The sequence below is a fragment of the Neoarius graeffei genome, chromosome 23 (assembly GCF_027579695.1).
Source record: "Neoarius graeffei isolate fNeoGra1 chromosome 23, fNeoGra1.pri, whole genome shotgun sequence".
Lineage (NCBI taxonomy): Eukaryota > Metazoa > Chordata > Actinopteri > Siluriformes > Ariidae > Neoarius > Neoarius graeffei.
The window spans coordinates 39,340,279-39,360,226 of NC_083591.1; the positions used below are offsets into that span (position 1 = coordinate 39,340,279).

At 41.4% G+C, this 19,948-nt stretch overlaps 1 protein-coding gene across 1 annotated transcript in view; it reads left to right on the forward strand.

Annotated features, from left to right (window-relative positions):
- The window catches only part of rorcb (RAR-related orphan receptor C b), a 49,856-nt gene extending 34,261 nt beyond the window's left edge, over positions 1-15,595 (forward strand). Inside the window, exons 7-10 of the mRNA XM_060906141.1 lie at positions 1,893-2,000; positions 7,460-7,570; positions 11,757-11,869; positions 14,344-15,595. Coding sequence (XP_060762124.1) covers positions 1,893-2,000; positions 7,460-7,570; positions 11,757-11,869; positions 14,344-14,505 — 494 coding nt within the window. The 3' untranslated portion in view covers positions 14,506-15,595. The remainder of the gene's footprint in view (positions 1-1,892; positions 2,001-7,459; positions 7,571-11,756; positions 11,870-14,343) is intronic.
- The last annotated feature ends 4,353 nt before the right edge of the window (positions 15,596-19,948 follow it).

Below are 19,948 nucleotides of genomic sequence, written 5' to 3' on the forward strand. Positions count from 1 at the left end.
AAAAACAAAATGGCGGGGCATGTTGCTGAACCAACCGAGGACAAAATAAAGACTCTACTCGAAAACAAAACCCCCAAAAATACAAAAAAAAAAGCAACAAAATATGGAATAAAAATATTTGATGGCAAAGACGTACCTTTTTATTTTTCAAGAATTATTTATAGCATATTTATAAGGCCACCCATTTTTTATCTTTAGGTTCACGGATTTTTTCAACATATTTTTGATGATGTCGGTCGAAATAAAAAAAAAAGTGTCCTTGTCTAATTTTTTTTTTTTTTTTGCATGGCAAAATTTCAATGTCAGATTAAGATGATAAAATAATTTTAATTCAAGAGACACACTTTACATACATACATACATACACACACACATATATACAGTAGTGTGTGTGTGTTCTTGTGTATAAGTTTATAACACGGACTAGCATTCCAGTACCGACTTCTCTGAAGGTATGTGGTCATATGACCATTGAGCTCTCATGAGCACATCGAAGGCTGATACGTTCGTGCTACTTGATTCGATAGGACTCTCTGCGGCACCATCCTCTTCTAACTCCACAGTCAGATACTTGCAGCCAAAATCGCGAACTAACGTTATGGCAGGCATATTCGGCATCGCGCTCGTTACATCACCACCTTCTTTCTGAGAACCAAAGATCGTTTTGATCTTTTCATTGTTTACTTTCAACGCTTGAGAGACGAAATTGCCCACGTTTTGGTTAGTGAGACAGTGAAAAGACTTTTTTCTTTACCGCACTTTATGCTTACGTACAGTTGAGGCGATAGCTCGGAATCCATGCCGTCAGCGTCAGCCATGGTCAGCACGAGGTTGACACTGTCGTAAAGCGGTCGTAAATACCATAAAAACATTCAAGTCAATACTCAATGTTGTAAATAGTTTTGTTTTCGGACTCGGCTGAAGTGGATATATACAACACACATTGTCATCTGTATTTGCGATTCTAATACTTTTTACTTAAAGAAGTATGACCTAGTACCAGGGATACAGTGCTGTTACAAGAAAAATATGTGACTATTTTTTTTTTACATTTCTTTTTATACGTTTCGGCGGTAAAAATAAAAATACGCACAGACTTTTTATTTTTCTAGCAGTAGTATTTAACTGCCGTCGGCGGATCCGTGATCCGAAAAATCTAAAATGAGTCGCCTAACATAGCATTTTTCACAAATTGCTACTGTCATTTTGCCAGTTTGTTTACATTCGAAGTGGAAATGATTTTGTATGAAGTTTTTATTTATCGAATTTGCAAAAAATAAAAATAAAAATGCTCTGTTTCTCAAAATCCAGTGGATAGAATAAAACAGTTATTCCACTCAATCTCATCGTACATGGCTTATTGCCAAATCGGCGCTACATGCCTCGTCAGCCATCAGCTCATGTATGACTCGATTTCGTTGAATAACTATGAATTAGTCAGATCAGCTTAACATAACCACCAGGTCATATACACATGAAACAAAGCAAAGATGTCCATGAAAGAAAGCTCTGTATGTCTTTCACTGTTTACAACCGTTAAAAAAATATGTTTGCTAACATTTCTCCCTTCTTGTCTTTTTGTCTCCAACTTTCTTTTTCTCTATACATAACTTTTACATTGATAATAACATCCAAATTCTTTGGAAAATTATATTTTATATAATTATACTCTCATGTGATCTACAAACATTTTCCCCTTCTCTCCATTTCTATATTTAACATACCTTAACATACATTAACACTAACATGAACCCCCTTATCTGGAGAAAATCTTTCTTTTATTATCATTTTTATTTGCATGTTCTTTTGGCCTGGTGGAGCATGTCCTCCTCCGTCCCCTCTTTCCTCTGCTCTATCTCTTTGGCTCTCTGTCTCTATGTCGACACTTGCAGGCTGCTTAGAGGTTCTGCTGATCCGCATGTGCCGTGCGTACAACTCCAGCAACAACACAATGTTTTTCGACGGCAAGTTTGCCAGCCCTCAGCTCTTTAAAGCACTAGGTAAGTAAGTGTCTGTTATATCTGCGGGATCATGAGAACCTGGGCTGTCGTATTCATCCATTCTAACATGTAACTCCAGCAACACATATGTGCAGTGATATATGTGCTTTCTCAGTGATATTAAGTGATGTAATGTTAATGGTGTGAAAGCAATACTCCAGCATTTTCCAACCTGATCCATATCCATCACAGATGTAGTGTATGTCTGATTACCATGAACAAGAATTTTGGCACATTTTAGCACAAGAGCAGACGATCCATTGATTGAAGCACATTTACAGTACAACCCCGATTCCAGAAAAGTTGTGACAAAGTACAAATTGTAAATAAAAACGGAATGCAATGATGTGGAAGTTTCAAATTTCCATATTTTATTCAGAATAGAACATAGATGACATATCAAATGTTTAAACTGAGGAAATGTATCATTTAAAGAGAAAAATTAGATGATTTTAAATTTCATGACAACAACACATCTGAAAAAAGTTGGGACAAGGCCATGTTTACCACTGTGAGACATCCCCTTTTCTCTTTGCAACAATCTGTAAACGTCTGGGGACTGAGGAGACAAGTTGCTCAAGTTTAGGGATAGGAATGTTAACCCATTCTTGTCTAATGTAGGATTCTAGTTGCTCAACTGTCTTAGGGCTTTTTTGTCATATCTTCTGTTTTATGATGCACCAAATGTTTTCTATGGGTGAAAGATCTGGACTGCAGGCTGGCCAGTTCAGTACCCGGACCCTTCTTCTATGCAGCCATGATGCTGTAATTGATGCAGTATGTGGTTTGGCATTGTCATGTTGGAAAATGCAAGGTCTTCCCTGAAAGAGACGTCGTCTGGATGGGAGCATATGTTGCTCTAGAACCTGGATATACCTTTCAGCATTGATGGTGTCTTTCCAGATGTGTAAGCTGCCCATGCCACACGCACTAATGCAACCCCATACCATCAGAGATGCAGGCTTCTGAACTGAGCGCTGATAACAACTTGGGTCGTCCTTCTCCTCTTTAGTCCGAATGACACGGCGTCCCTGATTTCCATAAAGAACTTCAAATTTTGATTCGTCTGACCACAGAACAGTTTTCCACTTTGCCACAGTCCATTTTAAACGAGCCTTGGCCCAGAGAAGACGTCTGCGCTTCTGGATCATGTTTAGATACGGCTTCTTCTTTGAACTATAGAGTTTTAGCTGGCAACAGCGGATGGCACGGTGAATTGTGTTCACAGATAATGTTCCGTGGAAATATTCCTGAGCCCATTTTGTGATTTCCAATACAGAAGCATGCCTGTATGTGATGCAGTGCCGTCTAAGGGCCCGAAGATCACGGGCACCCAGTATGGTTTTCCGGCCTTGACCCTTACGCACAGAGATTCTTCCAGATTCTCTGAATCTTTTGATGATATTATGCACTGTAGATGATGATATGTTCAAACTCTTTGCAATTTTACACTGTCGAACTCCTTTCTGATATTGCTCCACTATTTGTCAGCGCAGAATTAGGGGGATTGGTGATCCTCTTCCCATCTTTACTTCTGAGAGCCGATGCCACTCCAAGATGCTCTTTTTATACTCAGTCATGTTAATGACCTATTTCCAATTGACCTAATGAGTTGCAATTTGGTCCTCCAGCTGTTCCTTTTTTGTACCTTTAACTTTTCCAGCCTCTTATTGCCCCTGTCCCAACTTTTTTGAGATGTGTTGCTGTCATGAAATTTCAAATGAGCCAATATTTGGCATGAAATTTCAAAATGTCTCACTTTCGACATTTGATACGTTGTCTATGTTCTATTGTGAATACAGGATCAGTTTTTGAGATTTGTAAATTATTGCATTCCGTTTTTATTTACAATTTGTATTTTGTCCCAACTTTTTTGGAATCGGGGTTGTAGAAGCACTTGGTGAATTCCTTTTAAACAGACAAAAGAGAAAGTTAGAAAGGATATTTTTAGCATTCCAACTTTTGAACATCAGTGGGCTCTAATTTACTTACACCAAGGTGTTGCATTTGAGTTGCATTGATGACTTTAGTAATATTCTTCTTCCCTCTGAGAAAGTACCGTAGCTCCATCTCTTAAAGATGGAAGTATACAGACTTAGAGGTGAGCTTACAAAGCTATAAATACTTCTGACTGAAGAATTAAAAAACATGAGCAGCAGAAACATGTATTTCAACTGCCTTATCAATGCCCTTAGACTTCCATTATGGGTGAGTTTTTGGCTCAGCCTTTGGCTGAAGCCTTTTGAGGCACCTGTCTGTATGTGTATGTTTAACCAAGTTCGAGCATGTTTAAGAATGTAAGATGGTCATTGGCATGCCAGCCTCAGATATCGATTCCACAGTTGTGGTGTGACGTCGCTGCGTACTGACTATGTAAGTGCCACGTTACATAACCTCAGTTCCTGATGGAACCTCAATCTGTGGCTGAGTAGTCTATAGTGCTGTCCAGGAAAGGAACAGATTTTGCAAAGTCGGTTCAAATCCTGGTGTTGATGTATTTCTGAGTGCGCTTTTTTTTTCCATTTATGTGCCTTTGTGCCAGTTCCTGAGACTTATTCCCCACAGATTAAGCTAATGGAAGAATTTACCATACTAAGTTGCTGATGTATAAAGCCTAGGCCATACCACTGCGTTACTGTAACCTTCTAGAGCCTCTAGTAGGTTATAGCAATTAGTCACACTCACTGGCATACTTCAGTCTACAGCTACTGGGCACTCGACCACTGGATGGTGGTGAGTCCAACCCTGAACAGGTCTGAACATAATTATATACCAGGCCCAGAAATTCATATATCTTTTCACCAGCCAGCCGGACTAGTTCCCTTCCAAAGTAACTAGCCAAACAGAAAATCAACTAGCCAAAATTTGTTCATGTATGAATTTTACTTCTGTCAGAAATAACATAAAAGAGAGTAGTTACCATTGTTCATGACTAATGTGCATTTATTTCAAGACCTGAGTATTTTGATACTGTTGTTAAATACATAAATGAGAACAACACAGAGCACCATAATATAATATCAACAAATAATAATATATTGGAAAACTTGGCGTATGAGTATTGAAAGCAAAATATACTTACGATCATGACTATAGCACCCAAAATATATCCAACATGCTTTCTGTATTTAACCATTTATGAGAGAGAAAGCATTAGGAGCTTCATATTGACTAGGAATCAACTTGAAAAAAATTAATTATTCCATAAAAATCATATCGCAGCCAAGGCCTACCCTGCTCCCACATTTGCTTACAAGTCCTTTGTTGTTTCTCCTTCTCGTATGCTTTATTGGCGGCCTTTTTCTCCTCTTCAGACCGAGGTTGCTTTGTCCCCATCTCTGGCGGTTTCTGTACACCTTTCAGAAAATTCCACATCGCAACGTAGCTTTGGCAAATGTAGATGTAAACAGCAACAAAAACGTGTTTAAATGGGCGATAATGTGGCCACATCTATTGAATTTGATAACGTGATTACTGCGATATTCAACGAGATGCGTTATATGCATGCGCAGTAGTGAAAAAACCGACAGCCTGACTCGTACACAATATGATTCGGAATTCTTCGGCATTTTCCGTCCTGCCGATAAACACATCGATTAACACAGACGCGGCACGCGCTTAATATGTGGCAGCTTTAGTTGATGGTGTGTCTGAATCTTCGCTTCATATATATATATTTTTTTCAACTAGCCAGCTGGGCTGGCTAGTGACAGGAATTACCCGCCAAATGACAAATTAAGTCGCCTCAGGCGACTGGACCACCGCGAATTTTGAGCCGTGTATACCCAGGCTCATGACGTACCATAGCTTCTATCTCCCAGTCAGAAAAAGGCTGAGCTCAGACTGGCACAGGTCTCTAGTTGAAGAAACCGTTTTCCTCATCTTTGCTCAGTAAAGGGAAACATGTTAGTTTATATCTATGGTAATCACACACCTATAGTGCAGATGCAGCAGAGAGAGTACACTGGGAAAAATGGAATATGTCAGTCAGATTTAAGAGGACATATTACCGGTACCTATAGTTTACATAAAAATATTACATTGTCTTCAAAATGTGATTTTGTTGTTTATACGAAACTTAATTGAGACAAGTTTCCAGTTACTAGATTGGATTCCACAAGGGGCGGCATGGTGATGTAGTGGTTAGCACTGTCGCCTCACAGCAAGGAGGTCCTGGGTTCGAGCCCAGCAGCCAATGAGGGCCTTTCTGTGTGGAGTTTGCATGTTCTCCCCATATCTGTGTGGGTTTCCTCCGGTTTCCCCCACAGTCCAAAAACATGCAGGTTAGGCTAACTGGTGGCTCTAAATTGACTGTAGGTGTGAATGTGAGTGTGAATAGTTGTTTGTCTCTATGTGTCAGCCCTGTGATGACCTGGCGACTTGTCCAGGGTGTACCCCGCCTTTCGCCCATTGTCAGCTGGGATAGGCTCCAGCTTGCCTATGACCCTGTACAAGATAAGTGGCTACAGATAATGGATGGATGAGTGTAATTGCTCCACAGTGCAAAATAAAGATGAGTGCGATTCCTGACAGATGGATGTTTTTGTTGAGTGAGTTGATCCGAGCTATTGGTGGCTTTCTGATGAAGCATGACTGAGCAGGAAGACTTTGATTCCGAAACTCCATTCATTTCAATGGGGCCAAAAATACATTGCTGCCAATGGGAGAAAAAAGGATGGACGAAAAAGATGAGTGTAGGTCATAGTTGATTTTATGTATGTGTTGGCAGAAATGGCCTGAGGTGTCATATTAAATTTGGTGACTTTTTGATGAAGCATGACTAAGCAGGAAGACTTTGATTCTAAAACTCAGGAAAACGAGAGAACGAGTGCATCTTTCCAAAAACTGTCTTCAAGCACAGGATGGACGAGACGAAGTTGGCTTGGGGTCAATATCTTGAAAACTGCAGGGGTAGAAAGTAGACTGACGGATTGCACAATCACACTAATAATGTAGATTGAGTGTGAACGATTCACATAGTATTAACATCAACCTGTTCCATTCTAAAATCTTGTTAGGATGTTGGTGCTGATGGGAACAAATAACTATAGTATTATATTAACGTGTTTAAAGCATGTGTGGTAGAATACCACAGGGGGAATGCAGCTGTTGCAGCCCCCCCAGTGACCTGGGTTCGATCCTCAGTGTGGGTGAGGGCACAGAGTTCGATTTTATTCAGGGCTTTGAAAATACATGATCAAATCATGTTGGGTGTATAAAAATAAATTGTGTTGATGTAACTCAGTTCAATCACAAATTTGAATTAAGTAAATTCAATGAGCTTTTTTTTTTAGTGTAAAAATGCAGCAGATGGAAATTAGGTTGAAAATGATGGTGTATTCCTTTAAAAATAAACTATTGAGTGATGGATATAAATGATATCCACTGAGTTGGAGCAAATCTAATGTTGATGATAGCCTCATGAATTAATCAGGTTTACTTCTTGTGTGTGTGTGTAGGCTGTGATGACCTGGTGAACGCCATCTTTGAGTTTGCCAAGAATCTGTGTCGCCTGCAGCTGAGTGAGGAAGAGATGGCCCTGTTCAGTGCCGCCATCTTGCTATCACCTGGTAAGCTACCCTCAAACACACAAATATTAGGGATGTAACAGAATACGACTGCGTTATATGAACAGATAATGTGTTTTAAATGGATACAAATACAGGTGTACTAGTGGGTTTTTGTTTTTGTTTTCTTAAAGATCGCTTTTCAATGAACTGTTGTATGTTTACACTTCAACTTGCAGCGCTTCATTGTAAAGACATGAACGAAAAGCTTAAAAAAAAAAACATACACGGGCAAAAACAATACAGGATTCATTCGGCAGCGACTTAATACCGAGGTCCTTTACCCAGCCACATACAAAAAAGTTGTAAAGGCCTCTGCATGCTCTTGCGACAAGGCTTTCGCAGATAGCTTTTCGCAGACAGTTGTAATTTATCGTTGAGCGGGGAGTAATAGGCGTGCGCGATGTTATTCAACGCTACAACGCAAGGGGGCGCGAAGTCGCGAAATCGCTAGGAGTAGTTGGTGGGTGTGGTTAGTGGAGTGTTTATCCTCCGGTTACTTATAATGACTAGAACTGGAGTCGTATAGATGTACGTACTTCCTCACTTCCTTGATCAACCGCTCTTCGTGCTGCTCCATCTTCGCTCGTGTTTTTAAAAATGGCGGTAGTGAAAACAAACCAAACCGGGAAAGTAGGGAAGCGGAAGTGCGTGTACAGCGGATGTAGAGTGGACCAATCAGAGCCCTCTTGTCTGCGACGCTGTCTGCGAGGCTTCTGCGGTGGTCACAATTTTTGGGAGGTGCGTGCAGAGCGTCTGCGAAGGTGGGGGGGCTACGCAGATGCTATCTGCGACACCGTCTGCAAGGACTGGGTTGTCAGCCTTAAGCCTCCATACTCTTCCACGCTTTCATCTGTTTTGCGGTGTAGAAGGACGTCTGCAACACCAGATAGTTGGAGATGTCGGGGAACTCGACTGAAGGGCAGTTTTTGAGATTATATGACAAATCCTTCTTTCCCAGACTGTAGGGTTCGATTCCATTGCACATAGCGATCTCCTGAAAATATCTAAAGTGAGCAGTGGCTTCTAGATTATGAGCATACTCTGATAAGTTATTGCTAGTTGTTTGCACTACGGCAGCTGTTTAGACCACCAGCTATTTCACTTCCGATAAAACAGCAATGGGGGTGTGCGTCAGGACTGGGATCTTGCACAGAATGCAACGAAAAAAGTCACATGAGCAATAAAAATCAGCAAAAAAGTCACTCATGGGACAAAGAAAGACCATAGCAATGTGATGCACTTTGAGTATCCTTTGCCACTGCCTGGTCAGGGTGTATGGCCCATTCTATAATTGCGGGTACACTTCAAGTGTTAAAAGAAAACAAAAAATCAGAACGATTTTTTTTCCATTAAACTTTTTTTTTTAAATTGACACAGAACACACTTCATTACACTTCATTACATTACACTTCATTCTAACATTACAAGTATTTTCAACTTTAAACCTGTATGACTAAGTATTTCTTCAAAAATTCACATCAAAATTTATCGTCAAACTGGGCAGTCCATTAACAGAATTGATGATAACAGAGTTGACATTTCCCACCATTTTGTGTCTTAACTCCACATGCTCACCTCAAAATAGCTACTGTATGGCATGTATAAAAACAGAATTTTATGGATTTTAATCATATTATTATTATTATTTTTTAAATCAGCGAGAGATTCACTCTAGTATCACAATAACAGATTTGACGAATAATTAATCTTCTCTTGGTGTATCCTCAACATTTTGTTCAAATTAATGAGAGAAGAAACGTAACATACACTACCGTTCAAAAGTTTGGGGTCACTTTGAAATTTCCTTATTTTTGAAAGAAAAGCACTGTTCTTTTCAGTGAAGATCACTTTAAACTAATCAGAAATCCACTCTATACATTGCTAATGTGGTAAATGACTATTCTAGCTGCAAATGTCTGGTTTTTGGTGCAATATCTCCATAGGTGTATAGAGGCCCATTTCCAGCAACTCTCACTCCAGTGTTCTAATGGTACAATGTGTTTGCTCATTGCCTCAGAAGGCTAATGGATGATTAGAAAACCCTTGTACAATCATGTTAGCACAGCTGAAAACAGTTTAGCTCTTTAGAGAAGCTATAAAACTGACCTTCCTTTGAGCAGATTGAGGTGGGGTTTACATTAGACCGTATCAGCGGATCATCAGATTAACGTTTTTAAAACGATTAACATGCACACAGCAACACCAATACACGATTCGCCTGCACACAGCAACGCCAATACACGGATACGCTCGGCTCCGCAGGCATCCTGCGCTCCAAATCACTCCGCCCTGAACAGCGAGTGCCCTCTGGAGGGTGCGTACTCCGGCCCTGCGCAGCTCACAGAGCGCGCGAGTGAAGTGCACGAGCAGTAATTCGGGACTGAGCCGCTGTGTGTGCGCTCTCAGTGCATATCGGGCATGCGCGTCACTTACCACTTGCAAGTGGAAGGATGGCAAGCCTAAAGACAATCATAACTACACAATGGGCAGTATTTGCATCAGTATTTGCAGTATTTTCATACTTTTATACTCTTTAATGAAAGGTGATACAAGGCGGAAGTCCGCGCCGTTTTTCAGCAGTCGCATCACATGACCAACGCCAGCGAATCAGGAAGGTGGATGTCACAGTGACGTTGTCCAATGACGACGCCAGCTAGAGCTCAGCACAGCGTATCCGCGTATTCTCAATGTTTACACAGCACCGGACCAGACACGATCTGGATTGAATACGTGGACGCTGGCGGATTCCCGTTTCCCGGCGTTTCCAGGCGTTTTAATGTAAACGGACAGTGCATCCGCGAAGAAAACGAGACAGATACGGTCTAATGTAAACTTGGCCTGAGTTTCTGGAGCATCACATTTGTGGGGTCGATTAAATGCTCAAAATGGCCAGAAAAATTTTTTGACTATATTTTCTATTCATTTTACAACTTATGGTGGTAAATAAAAGTGTGCCTCTTCATGGAAAACACAAAATTGTCTGGGTGACCCCAAACTTTTGAACGGTAGTGTACTTCACTGCCTTTCTGAAGTTTCCTGCCATAGGAAGTGACGTCTCTCGGTGCAGGTGTCATGCATATGTTAAAAGTCTTTGTGGATTTTATGCGATTTTATAACGGAGTTAACAGAGTTGACAAGAACATTGGGACGGATAAAACAAAAATCTATATTTTTTTATTACTGAAATTTTACATAATACAGAAAATAAACTTTCTATGCAATTGATTATATAACAGTTAATAGAATAAGTCCCCCCCCCAAAAAAAAACAAAAAAACAAAACCAGATCGTTAGACTGAAATATTTCATGTTTATTCGAGTTGAATGTATGAATCAGGAGTCGAAGACGGCCAGTAATGTGGGGGGAGGGGTGGGGGTCAATTAGTTAATGTTTTATGGATAAATTGGGTCTAAAATGGACATCAAACATTGCTATTGATGAAAGATTGTCATAATTGTTCAAAACTGATTCAATAAAGATTACTTTTGTGGAAAGTAACAAAGGGTTTCTCTCAGAGACGCGAAATGTACCCCAAATTCTAGAATGACCCAGATATAAAGTTCAACACACATCTCTAATTGAGACCAATTATGAATTTGCATGATGTAGCTGAGGTTGAGGAACAGTCAGAACCAGAATTCACGCACCGTGCTGACAATGCTAGCATCTGGTTTCTACATCTGGGTATATCCCCCCCCCCCATGTTTTCAGCAGCATAGTGGTAAGGTTCTTTTTTTTTTTTTTATTAGTTTGTGCCACACTCACATCAGGCTTAAATCTGAATACAGGTACAGGTCACTGCATCGTGTTCATGTGATAAAGTCTCATAAGAAAACTCTTCCAAATGCAAATACCCATAGGCTATGATTTCCTGCATTTCTCTCAATTCAATTCAATTCAATTCAATTCTAAACACTTTATTTGTCCCCTGGGGCAATTTAAAAGGCACACAGAGAAGTACAGTTAAACACACAAATAAAAAACAAAACAAACATGAAAATAAAAATGATGACAGTGTGCAAGGTGGCAGTGTGTAGATAAATAACTGCACAGTGGTACAATAGGTATAAATATGATAATTAAAAAAATTAAAGCATTTGAAAAAGCATTATATACAAAAATACAGTGTGGTGCAATTTGCTTATCATCATCATCTCTCTCCTCCTTCTGTCTTTCCCTCTCTCAGATCGCCCGTGGTTGTCAGAGAGTCAGCAGGTGCAAAAGCTGCAGGAGAAGGTTTATTTGGCCCTGCAGCACAGCCTGCACATGGGGGGAGGCAGTCAAGAGAAACTGGACAAGGTGAGGGCGATCACCTTGATTTTTTTTTCATCAAAAAACAAGATGCAAGCCTCCAAAATTAACATACCATATCTGTATGTAAATTCATAGTGTTCATTATTAGAAATTATACAGTTAAAAGAAAATGAAAACATGGGACAATTTACCTATCAAGAGCAAAAATTCGTTCCAGCGCTTCAGTTTATTGTTTAGCAGAAAATGACAGCGGCTGTTAAGTTTAATTGCATTTCCATGACTTTTCTTGATCAACAAATGTTTATTCTTTGGTGCAGTTTTGAGCTGATGAAGAGTTTTTGGGGTTAACTGTAATTCTCATTTCATTCTCATTATCTCTAGCCGCTTTATCCTGTTCTACAGGGTGGCAGGCAAGCTGGAGCCGATCCCAGCTGACTACGGGCGAAAGGCGGGGTACACCCTGGACAAGTCGCCAGGTCATCACAGGGCTGACACATAGACACAGACAACCATTCACACCTACGGTCAATTTAGAGTCACCAGTTAACCTAACCTGCATGTCTTTGGACTGTGGGGGAAACCGGAGCACCCGGAGGAAACCCACACGGACACGGGGAGAACATGCAAACTCCGCACAGAAAGGCCCTCGCCGGCCACGGGGCTCGAACCCGGACCTTCTTGCTGTGAGGCGACAGCGCTAACCACTACACCACCGTGCCGCCCATGTTAACTGTAATTACTGGTGGTAATTATTAGCGTTTTATATTTACACACCAAAAGAACTGTGGGTTAGTGTTGTAGTCAAGACCACCTAAACCGAGCCCAAGTCATGACCAAGACCAAAGTGGATTAAAACCAAGACAAGACCAAGACTTTGAGGGGTTGAGATCAAGACAAGACCAAGACCAAAGCAGGGCAAGAACGAGTCAAGACAACGACCAGACTAGTAGGTGTGAAGGGGGGGGTGACGGCTGTTAAAAGGAAGAAGATTTTCAAATTAACAATGAGTCACGTTATCGGTTGTATTTGAAGCAGGAAATTTCACATCCAATCACAGTAACGATGCACGGGCAATTTCGTGAAATTCCTACAGTTGTGGTCTTGATCAGTGTTGAAATAAAGTCCCGAGTCCTCTATGTCTGGGACTGAGGCAAGACCGAGTAAAATGCGGTTGATGCCGAGACAAGACCGAGACCTTCAGAAAGTGGTCTTGAGACTGGACTCAAGACCAAGATCAAGTACTAAGAAGAAGAAGCCTTTATTTGTTGCATGCACACTCAAGCACAGTGAAATTCGTCCTCTGCATTTAACCCATCTGAAGCAGTGAACACACGCATTCATACACACACACACACACACACACACACACACACACACACACACACACACAAGTGAGCAATGAGCACACATACATACCCAGAGCAGTGAGCAGCTATACTGCAGGGAGCAGTTAAAGGTTAGGTGCCTTGCTCAAGGGCTGGTTAGAGTCTCATCACATCCCTCTTGTGGAGGACGGCCCCATATGGACAGTTGAAAGTCACACTTGGAAGATGTTCTGGACACTTACAGTAATGCTGTTATGGCTGAGGACTACAGTTGACTTGCTAACTTTAGGACTGCAGTTGTCATGAACTTAAGTTTCCATCAGTTGAAGAGTTACAACATCAACGAAACTGACTTCATGTTAAAACTGTTAATGTTTTAATCATGTTGTCTGTTGTCGCCCGAATGAGGATGGGTTCCCTTTTGAGTCTGGTTCCTCTCGAGGTTTCTTCCTCATGTCATCTGAGGGAATTTTTCCTTGCCACCGTCGCCACAGGCGTGCTCATTGGGGATAGATTAGAGATAAAATTAGCTCATGTTTAAAGTCATTCAAATTCTGTAAAGCTGCTTTGCGACAATGTCTACTGTTAAAAGTGCTATAGAAATAAACTTGACTTAACTTCAGCCCAAGGCCACCCCATGTTAACTCCAACGCTACTGTGGGCTACTTGTTAAGTTTGTAGAATGTAAAGGTGTTGACGCTGTTTAACTTGCTAAGAATGGTATGTAACATATTTGCTAGGCAGGTTATAATTAGGAAAGTTCTACTCTTTCTCAAAAGAAGTACCTGTGAGAATGGAAATGCCTGTGGGTGGAGACATACAAGCAGAGAAGTGGCGTTAGTTGGATCAGATTGCATTGGGTTGCGGATGTTGGAATGTGATGGCTTGTTTTTGACCCCTTTCAACCACCTCGTATAGTATAAATGAATCTGGAAGGGTGGCAAAAGGTAAAAATCACAGACATCCTGGCTATTTTTCACAGAGCCCTGGGGATCCCTGGACTTGACATGAATAGCCATAAATTTGAGAAGCACCATCTACCTCTATGTTTAACAGTTTCTTACTAGCTCCCCCTGCTGGACATAATACCTATGGGACTATGTCAATGAAATTGAACACAAGTATTGACAGAACGATGTGTTTCAGAAGCATTTTCTAATTTCGCAATTCCTCTTTTGATCTCTGTCTTCGTAGATGGCGTCCAAGCTGCCGCAGATGAAGTCAATCTGTAACCTCCACATCGATAAGCTGGAGTTTTTCCGGCTGGTTCACCCTGAAACAGCCTACAGCTTCCCTCCTCTGTACAGGGAAGTGTTTGGCAGCGAGATCAACTTCCCTGACTCCACTAACAGTTAGAGGCGAGAAGAGAGGGCTGGAGGGAAGTGGGGGTGGAGATGTGGCAGAAGAGGAAGAGAACTAGATTCACTGGTGCACAGAGAGGATGTGTGAAAGAGAGGATGTTAAAGGTGGATGAATATAAAGAATAGTGGAGGCCTGAGGTGTGAAAATGTTTGAGTGTAAAAAAGAAAATCGAAAGCTGTAAAAACCACTTAACAGCCCAGGCAATCTGGCGTTTTTAGTTATGCTTGTGTACAAAGAGCACCACAAATTGGTACAGCGTCCAACACACTGTACTCCTCTCTACACACATGACAAACACATCACACACTCCTCTTTAAAAAAAAAAAAAACACCACTACAACACCTGAAAGCACTTTTGTATTATTTAGGAATATCTATAAAGGCAGAGGTTCATAATCCTGTCCTCAGGGATCCTCTGCCGGTACGGATTTTTGTTCCTGTCCTTTTCCACTTAATTCCATTGACGAATTATGAATGTATGTCCCTATAACAGCACTTGCTATAATGCGGCCGAATGTATGAACTGCACTTTGGTTCGCAGAAACGCTTTACAAAACCCACGTCGGTTACACGTGACAATCAAGAATCTCCTTCAAACCATTCAGTGCCCAGATGTCTGGTAGTATAAAAGGACCAACCTCCATGATGCTGGTAGGGCTGGGCGATATGATGATGTGATATTGATCTTGATGTTGATATCATGATAAATTCCATCACAAGACACCTTTCTGAAATATGAATGGTATCATGAGTGAAACACTATCTAAATTCATTGTTACTGAAGATATCAAGCAGAAATACAGTATATTAGTGTTCAAAATTGTTTATTTTTCAAGTTAAATTATATGTTTTTGTAGTCAGAAATTCAAAGTGCAACTTCAGGGGTTCACTACGACTATGCAAGCACTACGGGTGTAATGATATGGTACTGTACATCGTATCATTCAATACAAGGCTCTCAATTCGATATGTTTGTGTAAACAAAGGTAATAGAAAAATATTATTTTCGTAAAATACCACTGATATCACATGAGGTATAATAAACATCCATCCATCATCTGTAGCTGCTTATCCTATACAGGGTCACGGGCAAGCTGGAGCCTTTCCCAGCTGACTATAGGCGAGAGGTGGGGTACACCCTGGGCAAGTTGCCAAATCATCCCAGGGCTGACAAACAACTATTCACACATTCACACCTACGGTCAATTTAGAGCCACCAATTAGCCTAACCTGCATATCTTTGGGGGAAACCGGACCACCTGGAGGAAACCCACACAAACACGGGGAGAACATGCAAACTCCACACAGAAAGGCCCTTGTCGGCTGCTGGGCTCAAACCCAGGACCTTCTTGCTGTGAGGCAACAGTGCTAACCACTACCGTGCCACAGGTATAATAAACATTTAAACTTAATCAAGCCAACGGTCCATTGCAAGAAGTAAACTCCTCTTTATCTCAAATCAGGAGAGGCTATTTGAGTTTACAAAAAGCATGTTTATTCTAAGCATGCTGTTTTTCACGCACTAATATACTAGCATACAATCCTAGCTAGAGAAATTCATTCAGGCAGCGATACTACCATGCAAAGGCAAACTGCAGTATCTGCATATTGTGTCGGTGGCAAAAGACGGTCCAATGGCGAATAGGTGACACTCATTGGCTGTCCATCGCTAGCGATGATGACTGCTTCATTAGGATGCACAGAAATCTCCTTTCCTAATGAAGTGCCTTGCACAGTAAGATAAAACAAGCAATGTCGTGCCACAGACCTGACGGGTATAGAAGTTGCCCCACAGTGACAACTGACTTGCTGAGTGATGCCATCTGTTGGTCATTTGAGTGGCTCTTCCGCATGCCATCTAGTGGTGTGCCATTGATCCTGTTGAGTTCATCTGCCACATTGCACCGAAAAGTGCCCTGCTGCCAGCGCCTTATTGGTGATGTACTATTTAACCCATAGCTGGAACCCAGGCAGGTGCTCCCATTCCAGGTCAGAGCAGACCTGGGAGCAATGGTGATTAATAAGTAACTCCACTTGCCCCAATACTCAAGTCCTCCTGAATCTGAGACTCGCCACCGGTTGCAGTTCAAAGTCATACCCAGGACTAGGTGACACTATTGGACCGTCTTTCACCACCGACACAATATGCAATTTGCCTTTGCATGGCAGTATAAATCTCCGGTTCAACCCAAGCTAAAGAAATCTCCATGGTAATTGGGAAGTATGTATCCAGTAAAGGAAAACACAGAATCAGATCCACAAATGCATATAGGGCTACAGATAGCTGCTTGACTCTGAAAGGAAAGCGAGCTAACAGCAGAATGGGACAGGGTACACCCCCTAGTGAGTCAAACCAGTAGAAGCGAGCCATGTACTTTTACAATATTGAATGGTGGCACGGTGGTGTAGTGGTTAGCACTGTCGTCTCACACCAAGAAGGTTCTGAGTTTGAGCACAGTGGCCCACGGGGGCCTTTCTGTGTGGAGTTTGCATTTTCTCCCCGTGTCTGTGTGGGTTTCCTCCGGGTGCTCCGGTTTCCCCTACAGTCCAAAGACATGCAGGTTAAGCTAATTGGTGGCTCTAAAGTGACCATAAATGTGAATGTGAGTGTGAATGGTTGTTTGTCTGTATGTGCAATGACCTGGTGACTTATCCAGGGTGTACCTCGCCTCTTGCCCATAGCCAGCTGGGATAGGCTCCAGCTTGCCCGTGACCCTGCACAGGATAAGCGGTTATGGATAATGGATGGACAATGTTGAATGTTTTAATCAACCGAGAATGAAATCCGAAGGCACATATGCATGCAATGCTCATATCATTACACCCCTGGCTCGCACTTTCGAAATATCATGATATCTCTTATCTTCAATATGATATATATGCCATATCGCCCAACCTTAAAAGCTGGGTTTATAGTGTGCAATAAAAACATCACAAAGTAGTACGTCGGGCAAAAGAAGGCTTGTACAAGCTCGCACTTCCTCAGGCATGAGTGTTCAGATAGTATTCGGTGCTGCTCTTTAGTTACTTTTGTTTTTATTATTGAAAATGCAATGAGAAACCTCAGTCCCAGTGCACCTGTCTTTGTAAATGCCACTTAAAGAAAGTGTAAGAATCGTGTTCCTTTTTATTATGCATTCATTTAGAGATATTTTGGTTAAGGATCCATATAAATAGATACATATGTATATGAACAGAGACACATAGAGCAGGAGTAGAAGACAGGAGGACTAAAAGGAGTACACATCAGGGCTTTAAAGAAAGCGTGGGTCCTGGACTCGGGAATCCAATGGACATGATCAAGATCAACGACCAGGAGGCAGGAAACTAGACGGTGCAAGCAAGGAACGTTCTCTTTGAAACACGTTACAGTTGTCATCGGATATTCTGCTTTTCTGAGTATTTTGGGCGCTGTGTTGTGAACACTGCAAAATCTGCTCTGTAATACTGGACTTATTACAAGCCTACATGATGAACCTCCATAAGATGTGTATTTTTGACCCAATGAAGAAGCAAAGAAGGACAACGTTCAGGGACCTGCACGACATTCAAGAGCCCTTTCTCATGGCTGATGGTCTAACGAGCATCTGAATGACTGACGTGCTGTTCCAAGAGCTGATGCATAGACTATCATTGATGAAAAGCTGACTGTCAGTGTGTAACACTGTATAAAATGCACGTTCATGCACGCGCACACACACAGGGTCAGACTGAAGTCAGGAAATGTTCAGGTTTGTTCGCTGTATTGTTTTTGTAAATTGTGGCTATCTTTTACCTGTCTCAGTGTCCCACTTCCTGTTTCTGCACACCTCTCTTCCTGCTTGCAGAAGGTTTCCTAGTGAGTAAGGGTTTAGCATAGTCGAAAACACTCTCAGATAATTCTCAGATATTTTTCAAACACTGTTCTTCAAAATCCACTGTAATCTGAAAGCACCCCTCGCTGCGGAACCAAAAGTCCAAGGGGTGGATTCGGACCTGATCTAGCTTGGACAGAGTTGAATCAAAAGGCCAAGGGGTGGAGACAATGCAATGTGTAGTGTGTTTGTTGTGCTGTGTTATACAGCATCTTATGGGTTAGGGGTTAGGCTTATAGGACGAGCTGGATCAGGTCCAGCTCCACCCCGTAGACTTCTGGTTCTGCACCAAGGGCTATCTCAAATCCCGAGCAGCTTGAAGCGTTTAAGAAAATTAAGAGAAATTAATACATCATTAGCAGGAGGGTTTGCACAGTATGGATAGCTTTAAGCTATGTTGCGAATGATGTAATAATAATTACTGTACAGGTACCGTATTTTGGTTTTAGATGTATACTATGGCATCATTTTTGAAGGTACATGGACATCACAAGCAGACTAATCTCTCTGTGTGCTGAGTTTGATCTAGTTATTGGTTGTAAGAGGAAAAAAAATTGTTTTCCATCCACTTGTTACAAAAATGAGCAATTTATATATAAACCACTCAGGGAGCTACCTGGTCTCTGTTCTACCAGTCTCCTCAGACACTCAACACACACACACACACACACACACACACACACACATTTGTGCACATATAAAGGCACCCCACTTTTTTGCACCGAACAAGAGACCCGTATCCTCAAACACTGTGTCCTGTAGCTTGGTGTGTGTATATATATATATATATATATATATATATATATATATATATATATACAGTATATATTTTTGTGAATGTCAAGCACAAAGTGTCAGACACCCTTTCCTCTTTCTTCTAATGTTAAACTGTAAGTTTTTTATTCTGAATTATATTAGGTATAGTCTATGAACTAGTTTTAAAAAACAATGATTAAAAATGAATCTTATTCATTGACGTATGTTGTTTGATGTGAGCTCGTTTGGTCGGACAGTAGTCATTGGTCCATTTATAATTGTGTGTCCACCAAACCTGTCTTGTTTGTTTCATAGTCTGAAATGCCTAAAAAATGTCCTTTTACATCTACTGGATGTTTTATAACAAAATCGTTGAATCTCATAACAGTTTGTCTCAATGTACCATGTAAAGAAAATGTGCTTTAAAGAATGTAATAAAGTGTTTTTTTTCTACTATTGAAGAGATACAACAGTTTTCAGTTTATTAAAAAACTTAGACAACCAACAGGGCGGCACAGTGGTGTAGTGGTTAGCGCTGTCGCCTCACAGCAAGAAGGTCCGGGTTCGAGCCCCGTGGCCGGCGAAGGCCTTTCTGTGCGGAGTTTGCATGTTCTCCCCGTGTCCGCGTGGGTTTCCTCCGGGTGCTCTGGTTTCCCCCACAGTCCAAAGACATGCAGGTTAGGTTAACTGGTGACTCTAAATTGACCGTAGGTGTGAATGTGAGTGTGAATGGTTGTCTGTGTCTATGTGTCAGCCCTGTGATGACCTGGCGACTTGTCCAGGGTGTACCCCGCCTTTCGCCCGTAGTCAGCTGGGATAGGCTCCAG